Source organism: Spinacia oleracea, chromosome 2, assembly GCF_020520425.1.
Source record: "Spinacia oleracea cultivar Varoflay chromosome 2, BTI_SOV_V1, whole genome shotgun sequence".
Lineage (NCBI taxonomy): Eukaryota > Viridiplantae > Streptophyta > Magnoliopsida > Caryophyllales > Amaranthaceae > Spinacia > Spinacia oleracea.
The window spans coordinates 106,821,931-106,834,520 of record NC_079488.1 but is presented as its reverse complement, the minus strand read 5'-3'; the positions used below and the strand labels follow the sequence as shown (position 1 = coordinate 106,834,520).

Genomic DNA, 12,590 nt, shown 5'->3' with positions numbered 1-12,590 from the left:
ACTTTATATAATATATTTATGGGGAAATTATTTTTTACCACCTATAAAAATCGAAAAATTATTTTTTACCACCTAAAAAACTAAAATTTTTATTTTACCACATAAAAAAAAAACAAAAGTTATTTTCTACCATCTGAAAACGAAGAAGTAGATGAAACCTTAATGTGTGGCTATCTAATTTAATTTTCCTCCAATTTTTACACTACTTGTGTGATTTTCTTTAACTCTTTCACATTTTTTACTTCCATTAAATTTTGTTAATTTTATGAATTAATGGTGGCGAAAAACTATGTGAATTTATGAAAGATAAGGAAGCGGGGAAGAGAATATAGTTAAATATATGAAAATTGTGGAAGAAGAGAACATATCATAAATATCACCGTTATTGTGACCCCTAACATAATTTTCATTTATTTTTCCATTTTTCAGGTGGTAAAAACAAATTTAATTTTTTTAGATGGTAAAATACAAATCTATATTATTATTAAAATTCCAAGGCAAGAAATGCCATATTGCCACATGTCGCTTCACGTATCGTCAACTTTGACATGTCATCTCATGTAATTTTCTTGATCATGAAAAATTGTTAGTTATGGGCTTTGAAACCCATGACCTCTCATTTGGTAAACACATATTTTAACCACTATGCCACAACTCATTTTGATATTCCTTGTACGCTCAAAATTATATTAACTCAATATAATTAGAAAAATGGACTGAATCAGTTTTTAATAGTCTCACATCACTAATTAGTCATTACTTTTACAAGTTACTAATCCTTACCTGATAAAATTCATTAAAGCATACTCAATGCAAGATATATTGTAATGTTAAAATTAAATTAGACTCAAAACGAGTTATATAATAATCTAATTAATCCATATTTCTATTATTCGGGACATCGTCCGAGACACTAACTAATTTTAATTTTTAAATGCTAATTTTTTTTTTCGATTTTTTACAATGGTAAAAAACAATTTATCTTAAATTTATTGTGTATCCGATCGGATGTCCAAAACCTTTTGCAAGGCTAATCGTATGTCAAAAGGTCTTGCGCGCACAAGGTGTACAATAAATTTATTGTACACCAAGATAACTTTTATGCAGTTTTTCGTAACTTTAACCTATTTTTCTGTAACTTTTATATTGTAAAATTAAAAAGTTGAGAGATAAACATTTTAGGAAAAATTACATTAAATAATCCAACCTTTCAATGATTTTCCGTTATTAATCCAACATTTGGATTATTATCTAATAATCTAACCTTTGATACCCATTAACTTCCATTGCACCCAACCGGTCATCAACATAATACAACAGGTAACATATACACGTGTCATTCCACAATTTGTTACAATTTATTAATTGTTAATTCTTTTTTCTTTCTTTTTTCCTTCTTCTTTCTGGGTTTTTTTTTGGTTTACTTCTTTCTTTCCTTCCTACCTCTTTCCTTCCTCCCTCCCTCCTCCATCCTGTCATTATCATCAACATCAATTAATCATCAAAATTAAATATTGATGAGATTAATCCCTCCATCCAATTAACCCCCTGTCATCACCTATAATCTCTCTCTACATAAATCAAATTATAATATCAATAGAAATTAAATGTCACTTCACAATACACAAGGTCTTCCAACTAGAATCAACCAAATTCTTAATAATTCAACTTAATATATGAGGAAAAGTATTCAGAAGTGATAGAAGAGAAGGACGACGGCATAGGGTCGTCTTCATTTGAGGTTTTTGACCTCTTTTAGGAGGGCGTCGGTTGGTGGGTGTATCGGTGGTGGTGAAGGTGGGGCAGGACGCGGGACTAAGAAAAGAGTGAGGAATAAGAAGGGTGGCGATGAGATGGTGGTGATGGAAAATGACTCATTTTTAAGGAAAGTAGGAATTCAGAGATGGTGGGTGGAGACTGGATCTTTTAAAAGTGAAGGAGTGAGTAAGTTGACTCATCCAAACAAGTTGAGTTAGAAATATGAAATTTGTAGAGAGGTAGAAAGGAAGAAGAAAGAGGAGGTAGAAAACAAAAATTTAAAAAGAAAAATTTAAAAAGTTAACCTTTTTAGCCGGTTACTAGTCATTTGGGTTCAATAAAAGTTAATGGGGTGCAAAGGTTGGATTATTAAATAATAATCCAAAAGTTGGATTATTATCGGAAAATTGTCAAAAGGTTGGATTATTTAAAGCAATTTTTCCAACATTTTAAAGGGTTAAGTGATTAATTTATACATTATTAGTGATTTTGAAGAAATAATTTTTTATTCAAATGAAAAATTTATCATTAAAAAGTAGATAACTTTTACATATATAAATGTAACTTTAAAGCATTTTAAGTCAACTTTTACTTCGGTGTACAATATTTATTGTACACCCATGTAAATAAGAATTTGTGATCGTATGTTCTTCGTATTTGTTACTCTGTACTTGTTCAGTTAAGGCAGTAAACCCTCCCTCCATTTCTTCTTCTTCTCTCTCCTTGAATCCGAGCGACGATTTCAGCAGCGAAGAGATGTTGCGGAGCGCACTGAGCAAGGGCCTTTCTCTGCGCACATCATCATCATCATTCTCAAATGGGCTGAGTTCTCAAAAATGTCGGGCATTCAGCCTAATTCCAATGGTTATAGAGCATTCTTCCAGAGGGGAGAGAGCCTACGACATCTTCTCTCGCCTTCTCAAGGAGCGCATCATCTGCATCAATGGTCCCATCGCCGATGATACCGCCCATGTTGTGGTAGCTCAGCTCCTTTACCTTGAATCTGAGAACCCCTCTAAGCCCATCAATATGTACCTTAATTCCCCCGGTGGCGCCGTCACTGCTGGTCAGTTATTTTTCTCTCTTTTCCTCTTTTTCATTTCACTTTTATTAAGATTTAGATGCTTTTAAGAGGTGGGTATTTGTTAATTCTATCATTTTTGTTCAATTTTATGAGCCCTTTTGGTTTAATTGCATAAATGTATGTGAAATTTATATTTGTTTTTTCTTCTTGTGTACTTTCAATTTTTGCTTTGATTAGGGGCGATGTAATCCCTAGTGTTTGGTACTTTGGTTTAATAGCAAATGCATATGTGAGTTTTGATTCTTTTCTTTGATTATCCCGTGGTAATTGAGGTGGGAAGTTGGAATTTGTCAAGCTGAAAAGAGGGACTTTGTGAGTGTGTGTGCACACACAAGCAAACCACGTGTACGGGAAGAGTAAGCGATGGTCTTGGTGAATCTCTCTTGAAAGTTCTTTAGAGTTAGGCAATGCTCCCTAAATACTCCCTTCATTGGAAAGAAAAGTCGGCAATTGGATTGTAGAATTCATGAAAATGTTGTCACGCCGTCACGGTATCCAAAAATGAACTTATTTAGAATGATCGATGGTGACTCATGTGTGTGTGTGGATAGGGAAAAATGTCATATTTGGGGTTGGGATAATGTGCAATGATTTCTGGAAGGATGGAGTATATGTATGTCTTGACGAGGGGGAAATAAAATTTGTGCTAGTAGGTTCTAGTAATTATTTACAAGTTTTAAATTCAATCCTTGTGCTGATTGGTACCATGTCTTTGTGTAATGCAGGTCTTGCAATTTATGATACCATGCAGTACATCCGCTCTCCAATTAATACCATTTGTTTGGGACAGGCTGCATCAATGGGATCACTCCTTTTGGCCGCTGGTACCAAGGGTGAGAGAAGGTCCCTCCCAAATGCAACAATTATGGTTCATCAACCATCTGGTGGTTACAGCGGGCAAGCAAAGGATATGACTATTCACACAAAACAAATTGTCCGTGTCTGGGATTCATTGAATGCATTGTACTCTAAGCATACAGGGCAGCCTGTTGACGTTATTCAAAAGTACATGGATCGAGATTACTTTATGACACCAGAAGAGGCAAAAGAGTTTGGGATTATTGATGAAGTCATTAATGAGAGACCCATAGATTTGGTAAGTGACGCTGTTAGCACAGAAGAAAAGGACAAAGGCAAAGGTTCAAACTAGGATACATCAGTGAGGTATGTGTCGTGGCATTCTGTTTACTTTGGCGATTATTTTCATTTTGTTGACTGTGATGATTTATTAGCTTCCCAAGTGTTTGCTTTCGACTCTAATGGGGTGAAGAAGAGGTATTAGGGGGAGGGGGAGGGAGAGAAACAGGTCAGGGATTTGATTTCCCAAGGGGCTTCCTGCAAATAGGTTCTGGCAGGGAAAGTCAATTACATCAGTGGCTTATCGTACTTGGTGGCATGTGTAGCTGATACTAAAGTTCTTATAAGGTTTTCTCACCCATTTAATTCCCATGCCCTTCCCCATCCGTTTTGTTTGTCGAAGTGCCACTATTGAAAAGTGATCCTCTTAAATTATCCTTTCTAACCAATATATTCCAATCATTCATGCGACAAAATGTGTGCCCTTTCTGATTTACTCCTTACAGCACATAATGTAACTAGCTTCGAACTCCATCAATTCAGAAAACCATGTAATTAAGTTCTCTGTAATCGCCTTCTCACAATAAGCAAAAAACACCATGCAATACAGCCTATCAGTCATTGGTTACATGACAAAGACTAGGATACACTGATAACTTAAAGATACCTGCAAAACATATAACCCTTGAATGCTGTCTACAATCAATCACTTTTAACTGTTTCAATATAAAAAAACACCCCCTCAAATGTTTAGATGTGTAATTGTGTCTACCCTTAAACTATTATCCTCTCTCAAATGTTAACTTTTAAGGATATATGAAGGTATTCTTACCTGGCTTATTTTGTGATGAATGGGTGTCAGTAATCCTTTTGGGTGCAAAGCCAGAGTTGTGGTGATAAATCACAGACTGTTATGCACGGTATTTCATCAGAGAGATTGGGCAGAGAGACGGCTCCTCAGTAGAAAGTAAGGGGTTACAGACCTTAGAGTTTAGAAGTAAAACTTATAGGTACAGTTAGTTTTAGAGATCAAGTCTACTTATCATTGAATATTTGTTTTTGACGGTGGTTGATTGTTTCCATGTTGCTTGATAATTGAATGTTTGAATGTTGCAACTTGCAATGCCTTGAAAGCATAACTCATACCTCACTCTCTTTGATAGAATTACATCCATTTTTTTTTCCTGTTTATCTGTGATCCACAGTGATGAAGGGATGTTGTAATAAACTAATAACTCTCTATATACAAAGACCTTCTTCTGGAATATGGCTTGTTAGTGTGCTGCCTCATTTGCTTCATATTATGTTTCCACATGATTTCACTTTGTCAAGCTCCTCAAATATCATATTTTAGGGCCATATGAGCCTTTGCCTATTACGTGTTAAACTAATTTTTGGGGTGGGGACAATAATACATGTAGGGGTCAGAAGAGAAAGATATCTGCAGTTGGGTGGATTGATTATAGTCTCTTACCGAATCTGACATTTGCTGAAAAACACTTGCTAGGATGGATTGATTATAGTGTCTTACCGAATCTGACATTTGCTGAAAAACACTGGCTAGGCTGGTTATCCAACAATATTTAAACAATATGTGTAATCAGTGACATTGACCACCCGTCACTGTGAAATCGTCAACCCACATCTTCCTCCTTGACACGGTTATGTTCCTACGTATAACCTACGTTATTAAATTAACCATACACATCCAAAAAAGACTATTTACATAGTCATTACTATCTATAAGCTTAAAGTTTAAAACCACTATATTAAATAGCTAATTCCACAGAGTTTATTGCATCACACTATCATACACATGAGTTCATACGTACATATATATATCACGTAAGATGATTTTACCTTTTGAGGCATATATACATGATTACATGCCATTAAGCCCAAAATATAACTTCATCACTATACAAGTACAATCCCCCATGACATAAGGCTTATAAATAACATAGGAGTAAAAATAGGTTATCTTGTATTTCTGTAGGTTACCTTGCGACATACTTCCTCCGGTTTAATTTTGAAACAGAGGTAGTATGTGATTGTATAAAGATGCATTGATATTTTGGGCTTAATGTCATATATATATGCTTTAAAAGGTAGAATCAACTAATGAGACACATATGTATGAACTAAATTTTATGATGGTTGATGTTTATACTATGAATTAGCTTTCTCTTTTGGATGTTAATATAATAAAGTAGGTTTTGTTTGATGTTTCTCATTCTTTAGAAGTGTGGGAGTAAATATTGGTTATGAGATTAAATCTCCCAATATGGTGGAGAATTTTTTTAAGACAAAAACAAAGAGGAATTGTGGGAAACAAAATAGTGTGCATCATTGTTTTCAGAAAACGTTCCTTATTTAGCATTCCTCATTTTATTATAAATTCTTAGGATGTAATGTAGGAATTATAATTATTAAAAATCACATAAAAAGTTAGAATATAATATAAGATTATTTTCGTATGTTATATTTATTTCCTTCAAAGAGTGGTTGTTTGTTTAATCCCAAAATATTGTATATAACTGTGAGGTATCGATTTTATATTACCTATATAAGCTACATTTCTGTTGCGAGCTCTAACATTTGGTATCAGAGCCAACGTCGAAATATTAAGTGGTAAATTTTTATTTTGAAAAATCTTTATAATGGCCTATACCGGTGGAAAGGGGAATTATGAAATTGAAAAGTTCAATGGGAAAAATGATTTTTCCTATTGGAGGATGCAAATGAAAAATTTGCTAATTTCACAAAAGCTGCACAAAGCACTAGCGGGAAGAAAGGACAAAAACCTAGAGATATGAAGGACAAGGATTGGGAAGAGCTAGATCTTGAAGCACGAGAAACCATAATCTTATGCCCCGAGAGGGATGTTGCATTCTTTATTAATGAAGAAGCAACGACTATTGGCCTTTGGGCAAAGTTAGAAACCAACTTCATGAGGAAGGCTGTAACAAATAGGATCTACTTAAATCCAAATTGTATATATGCAAGATGGAAGAAGGCTCCTCAATTCGAAAATACATCAATAAGTTTGATAGGATTTTATCAGACGTAAAGGATATAGATGTGACAGTAGATGAGGAAGACCAAACACTCATACTGCTACTTTCATTGCTTAAGTCCTACGATAATCTGGTTCAAACATTGATGCTTGTGGGTGATATTGTAACCATGAATGAGACTAAAACATTACTTTTAGCGGATGATCTTCAAAAGGTTGCTACAAGTTGGATGTTGTCTAGTAATGGAAGAGAGTACAAGCAACAAGCTCAAGGATTGTTTATAACTAGAGGAAGGACCAATGAAAGAGGAAGAGGCAAGGGAGGGAAATCTAGACTTAAATCTATACTTTTTGCGGAAAGACCATGTTTCAAATGTGGTGAGCTTGAACATTTTAAAGCGAATCGCCCAAATCAGAGGGTAATATTCAAGAAGAACAACAACGACAATTCCATAGGAAAACAACAAGGAAAACAAAAGGCAAGTTATGTCTCAAATGACGAGGAAGATTGTTCTTACTTCGTTTTAGAACAATGAAATGAAACATTTGGTAAGTGGATGTTTGATTTAGGAGCATCATATTATATGTGCCCAAACAAGAAGTGGTTTATAACTTATCAAAGTTTGGATGGTGGCACAGTTTTGATGGGAAATTCATGTTTGCAAGACTGTTGGATTAGGTACTATCCGAGTCAAGATGCATGATTGAACAATAATAACCTTGAAGGATGTGAGAAACATCCCAAAATTGCAGAAAAACCTTATATCTCTTGGGTTATTAGAGAAAAATGGTTGCAAAATAATCATGGAGAATGGAGTATTAAAAGTTATTTGTGGTTCCTTGGCACGATTAAGGGGATTTGTCATAATAACCTTTATCCTCTTCCGGGGATACAAGTGATTTTGGAATCTGTGGAAGTAAGGACCAAATAGAATGCACGGGGATATGACACATGCGCCTTAGGCATGTGTTGGAAAAGGTCTATCATTGCTTAGTGGACAAGGTTTGTTGAAGAACACGAAGAAACCACAAGTTGAATTTTGTGAACATTGTGTGTATGGAAAAGCAAACAAGGTTAAGTTCAAGCAAAGGGTTGTTTGCATACTTGTTTATGGTCTGGCTAAAGTTTCTTCCAAGGTACTTTGTTACATTTGTTGATGATTAGATATGTTTAGATTTATCTCTATTTTATAAGGGAAGAGGGGAGGACATGGAGTCAGTAATTTGGTGGTTTACTAAGTCAAGGACTAATGGGAATAATGGGTCAAAGTTAATGGGATACGTTTTCTGATTTAATTAGTTAGCGGGTCATCATGGGATTACGCTTCCCTTGATTTTAACTTTATTAGTTTTGTCAAGCTTTACGTGTATTTTGACAATCAATGCAATGTTATTCAGTTATTTCCTTCATTTTCTTTCACGTTTATTTATCCAACATGGTATCTAGAGCTTCAGGATAGATCCAAACCAAAAAAAAAGGAGAGGGTGAAAGAAAGGAACAAACAACGTTAAAAAGAAAATTGTGAGTCAAGGAAAGCAACGTAGCTCTCTTTGCTATTATTGTGAGAGTTTGTTTGTGAGTGAATTACTTGTTTGGAGTATGGAAATTAATGGTAGTGGTTCTAGTTCTCAGCCCCTAATCCCATAGTTTAAGGGGGCGAATTACCATTTATGGAGTCTCAAGATGAAAACTATATTCAAGTCTCAAGAGTTGTGGGAAATGGTTAAGCAAGGGTATGAAGAACCCAAGGAGGGTCCAATTGAACCTGATGCGGGAAAATCATAAGAAAGATGCGAAGGCTCTATTGTTTATCCAATCGGCATTAGATGATGAGTTTTCCCCTAGAATTTCCGCTGCATCTTCCTCAAAGCAAGCATGGGAGATCATCAAACAAGAGTATTTTGGTGATAAGAAGGTAATTGCTGTAAAATTACAAACTCTTCGTACACAATTTGAGAGTTTAACAATGACTAAGAAAGAATCATTTCAAGACTATTTGTCTAAAGTGTCTTCAATTATCAGTCAAATGAAAATATATGGTGATAATATCTCAAATGAGACAATTGTGGGCAATGAGTTAAGGAGTTTGAATAGTGATTATAAACATATTGTGACTGCAATTTTAGAGTCTTAGGATATATCTATGAGTTGATGAGTTCATTGATGGCTCATGAGGAGAGAATGGATAAGTCTATGGATGAAAACGTCGAGGAGAAAGCCTTTCAAGTTAAGGGGCAAATGTCGGGTGATTGGTATTATGATGAAGGTCGTGGCCGTGGCCGCGGTATGGGTAGTCGTGGTTGTGGTCGTGATGAAGGTGGTCGTGGTCGATTCGAAGGACAACGTCAATTCATGAGTAGCATTCAATGCTACTATTGCAAAAGATATGGTCACAAAGAAGATAGGTTTTGGGATAAACAACGTGATGAGAAAGAGCAAGAGCAAACCAATTTTGTTCAAAATGTCGAAGGACAAGAAAGCAAGCTCTTCTAGTCGTGTGTTCTTGTTTGTCGAGAATTCGTGTAGACATTTTTAAAAAAGTGTCGAGTTCAAGTCGGAGTCCACCTCAATATGAATCATTGAAGACAATAGCAAGGTTTAGCAATTGTATGTGATTTTGAATCAAGGGAGGATGTTAGATTAATGATTCAAATAATTAGATAATATTTTGTTTGTTAGAGTTTTTCTAGGAGTCATTAACTTAGTGGTTTACTAAGTCATGGACTAATGGGAATAATGGGTCAAAGTTAATGGGATAAGTTTTCTGATTTAATTAGTTGGCGGGTCATAGTTATTGTTCCCTTGATTTTAGCTTTATTAGTTTTGTCAAGCAGCATATATACGGTATTTTGACAATAAATGCAATGTTATTCAATTATTTCCTTCACTCTCTTTCACGTTTATTTATCCAACATTATCCTTATTACATCTGTTAGTTATACGCACGCATCATGTGCACCAAATACTAGTTTTTTCAAGCATGAGAATGAGGTATCCAACATTTCCAAGCGGTGGAGATCAATGGTTGAGAACATAATGGGTCGAAGGCTAAAAATTATACGGTCCTGTAAAGGTAAAAAATACACAAAAGGAACTTTCAAGGAGCTAAGGCTTTGTGAGACACTGGTTCAGTGAGTCACATACACACCTCAATAGAATGGGGTTGCAATGGGGTTGCAGAAAGACTGAATTGTACACTACTTGAGTAGGCAAGGTGTATGTGCTATAATTCCGAGTTAAGCAAAGAATGGTTACAATGTCGGTTGATGTAACTTGCTTTATCGTAAATCGATCCCCACATTCATAGGGTGTGGTCAGGGGAACAACATGCGGATCACAAGACACTTAGAGGCTTTGGGTGCTCAACTTATTGTCATGTCAAGGGTAACAAGCTTGATGAAAGAGCCAATAAAGTATATTCTTGTGGTATCCAAAAGCTGTTAATGGCCATCGTCTTTGGAGTTTAGAGGACCTAAAAATAAATGGAACTACGATTTGTTTGGTGCCGGTAGAGGGTCCGTAGGTAATCATTGTAAAAAATGGTGCAACTGGATGCGGATAACACAATTTGTCGTCCAAAATTTGAATGATTTGAAATTATGAACGAGGTGGATAACTTTGGGAATAAATATTGGCTATAAGATTAAATCTCCTGATATTGTGGAGAGGCTTTTTAAGGAAAAAAAAGGAAGAGGAATGGTAGGAAACCAATAGTGTGCATCATTGTTTTTAGAAAACGTTTCTTATTTAGCATTCCTCATTTTATTATAAAAATATAAAATCTTAGGATGTGTTGTGGAAATTGTAATTATTAAAATCACATAAAAAGTTAGAATATAATATAAGAGGTTATTTTCTTACGTTATATTTTTTTCCTTCGAGTAGTTGTTTGTTTAGTCCCGAAATATTATATATACTTGTGAGCTCTAACAGGTGGGAATATCATAGTAAGACACGAGTTCTCTTGTCCAGTGGGCCTTTGTCTCTTAGTGGGCATACATAACTTTCACTTCAGCTTGCATACATAACTTTCAAGCTAATAAACCAGCGCTTCGGAAGATTGAGATGCTTGCGGACCCAAATCTGCAACTATACTTTATCTACCTCTTCTAGTAGCCAGATATAGCCACTTGAAGAGTTGAAGTAGTGTAGCATGTTTTTGGACAGTTCTGTCGGGCTGCTGTTATTCAACAAATCCATCTTTTAACTTGTTTTTAACCTACATATCACTTCCAAGAGTTCCAACCCAACATCCTAAGCTACTAGGAAACCTTCTAGTTTCACCTTCTATACATGCAAAAATCAACAGAAGCAAGACTCTCTGTGATGCAAGATCGTTTGCCCCAGACATTCCTCCATAGTCATGTGCTTCGAGGTAGATATGGGAAGTCTGTCTGATCCACTGTTCACCTTCTAAACAGACAAAAATCAGCAAAAGAGATACCAAGTACTAGGCAATCAAAGGGCATTTAGTACCTATCCGGTATGTCAGGTTATAGACTGAGGTTATGGTAACGACTGAAGAGTGTGTGTGTCATTTTTAATTGAGAGTCCAGTGTTTATGTCTCTGGTAATTGTTACGATATACTCTATCGTAACAGTAATGCATCAGCACACCCAAGTTTGTGTTTGATCAGTGTTCATTTCTATCAAATTTATAGGGATGCATTACGAAAGGCATCCGCATGGGTGAGTGTGATATTGTGAGTTGTGATGATGACTTTGCCTTACAGGTTTTCTGGCTTTGTAGTGCCTTTTTTGATTTTTATTTTATCTTGTGCCTTGTAGATACGTTAGCCAAGAAAGATAGTTATATCTTTAGTTGAATAGTCTATCAATTGTTTAAAAATTTCAGAATTTGGACGGGATTAGGCATATCTTATTGACTTGAATTATTTTTCTTTGTATTCATTTTGCTATCATATCTGAAATAGTTAAAATCAAAATATTCTTGATGTCAGGTTCTCCACCCTTGCCTATTGATGGTGACTTGTCTATAACAGGCTGTTTCGATAGATTTTTTGTTTTTGTTTTTGTTTTTGTTTTTGGAGAGCTATCTTTGTTACTTGCTAAATGTCTAAGGTTATTATTTCTCTTGGCAGATGGTCGAATCTTGAAAGAAAAAGTTATCGTCTAACATAGTAGATCAATAACGATTGAACATCACTCGGGAGATGTTGAGGAAGAGTTCAGAGAGCAATGTTCGGTGATTTTTTTGCTGAATTGAGATTTATACAATGTTGATAAAAACCTGGATAGAGTGATCCTTGAACATGGCCATGGCCATGGCCGGTGCTATTACGTTATCTTTCAGGAATGCTTTGTATTATTTTGCCTTTTTCCCGTATCATGTTATGCACCTTAAAGCGTATTTTTCACTCTGGGTGGAAGTGTTCTTGAATTATCATTAGTGTACTTTTACTTGCATATCAAAGGCTCCGATATTGATAATTGTATCATTTTATGCGCCTTAAGAACCCTGCAGGATGTTTGATTTTGTTGCTTAAAATCAATGTTTGATAATTCATTCTTGTCTGTATCAATCGGTACTCTAGCCGCCAAGCTAGGACCGTTGCATATTATATGATTTGTTGCTGAAAATTGTTGATGTATACGTTAACTAATTGTACTCTTATGCTCTAAGCCTTCAAAAT

The 12,590-nt window shown here is 35.3% G+C and overlaps 2 protein-coding genes across 2 annotated transcripts; both read left to right on the top strand.

Annotated features, from left to right (window-relative positions):
• The first annotated feature begins 2,407 nt into the window (after nt 1–2,407).
• Nucleotides 2,408–12,589, top strand: LOC110786093 (ATP-dependent Clp protease proteolytic subunit 2, mitochondrial). Its single transcript, XM_021990612.2, has 3 exons — nt 2,408–2,824; nt 3,568–4,006; nt 12,039–12,589. The coding sequence occupies exons 1-2, from the start codon at nt 2,515–2,517 to the stop codon at nt 3,990–3,992; spliced, it is 735 nt and encodes a 244-aa protein (XP_021846304.1). The 5' UTR covers nt 2,408–2,514; the 3' UTR covers nt 3,993–4,006; nt 12,039–12,589.
• On the top strand, nt 8,705–9,429 carry LOC130467697 (uncharacterized). Its single transcript, XM_056836291.1, has 2 exons — nt 8,705–8,943; nt 9,063–9,429. The coding sequence occupies exons 1-2, from the start codon at nt 8,705–8,707 to the stop codon at nt 9,427–9,429; spliced, it is 606 nt and encodes a 201-aa protein (XP_056692269.1).
• Nucleotide 12,590: the final 1 nt, after the last annotated feature.

What these genes read in the sequence shown, in the direction of transcription:
- LOC130467697 (XM_056836291.1), top strand. Translation starts at nt 8,705, where the DNA reads ATGCGGGAAAATCATAAGAAAGATGCGAAGGCTCTATTGTTTATCCAA. An exon ending in CAAGACTATTTGTCTAAAGT is followed by an intron (nt 8,944 to 9,062) that starts GTCTTCAATTAT and finishes CTGCAATTTTAG; the next exon opens with AGTCTTAGGATATATCTATG.
- LOC110786093 (XM_021990612.2), top strand. Translation starts at nt 2,515, where the DNA reads ATGTTGCGGAGCGCACTGAGCAAGGGCCTTTCTCTGCGCACATCATCA. An exon ending in CGGTGGCGCCGTCACTGCTG is followed by an intron (nt 2,825 to 3,567) that starts GTCAGTTATTTT and finishes TGTGTAATGCAG; the next exon opens with GTCTTGCAATTTATGATACC.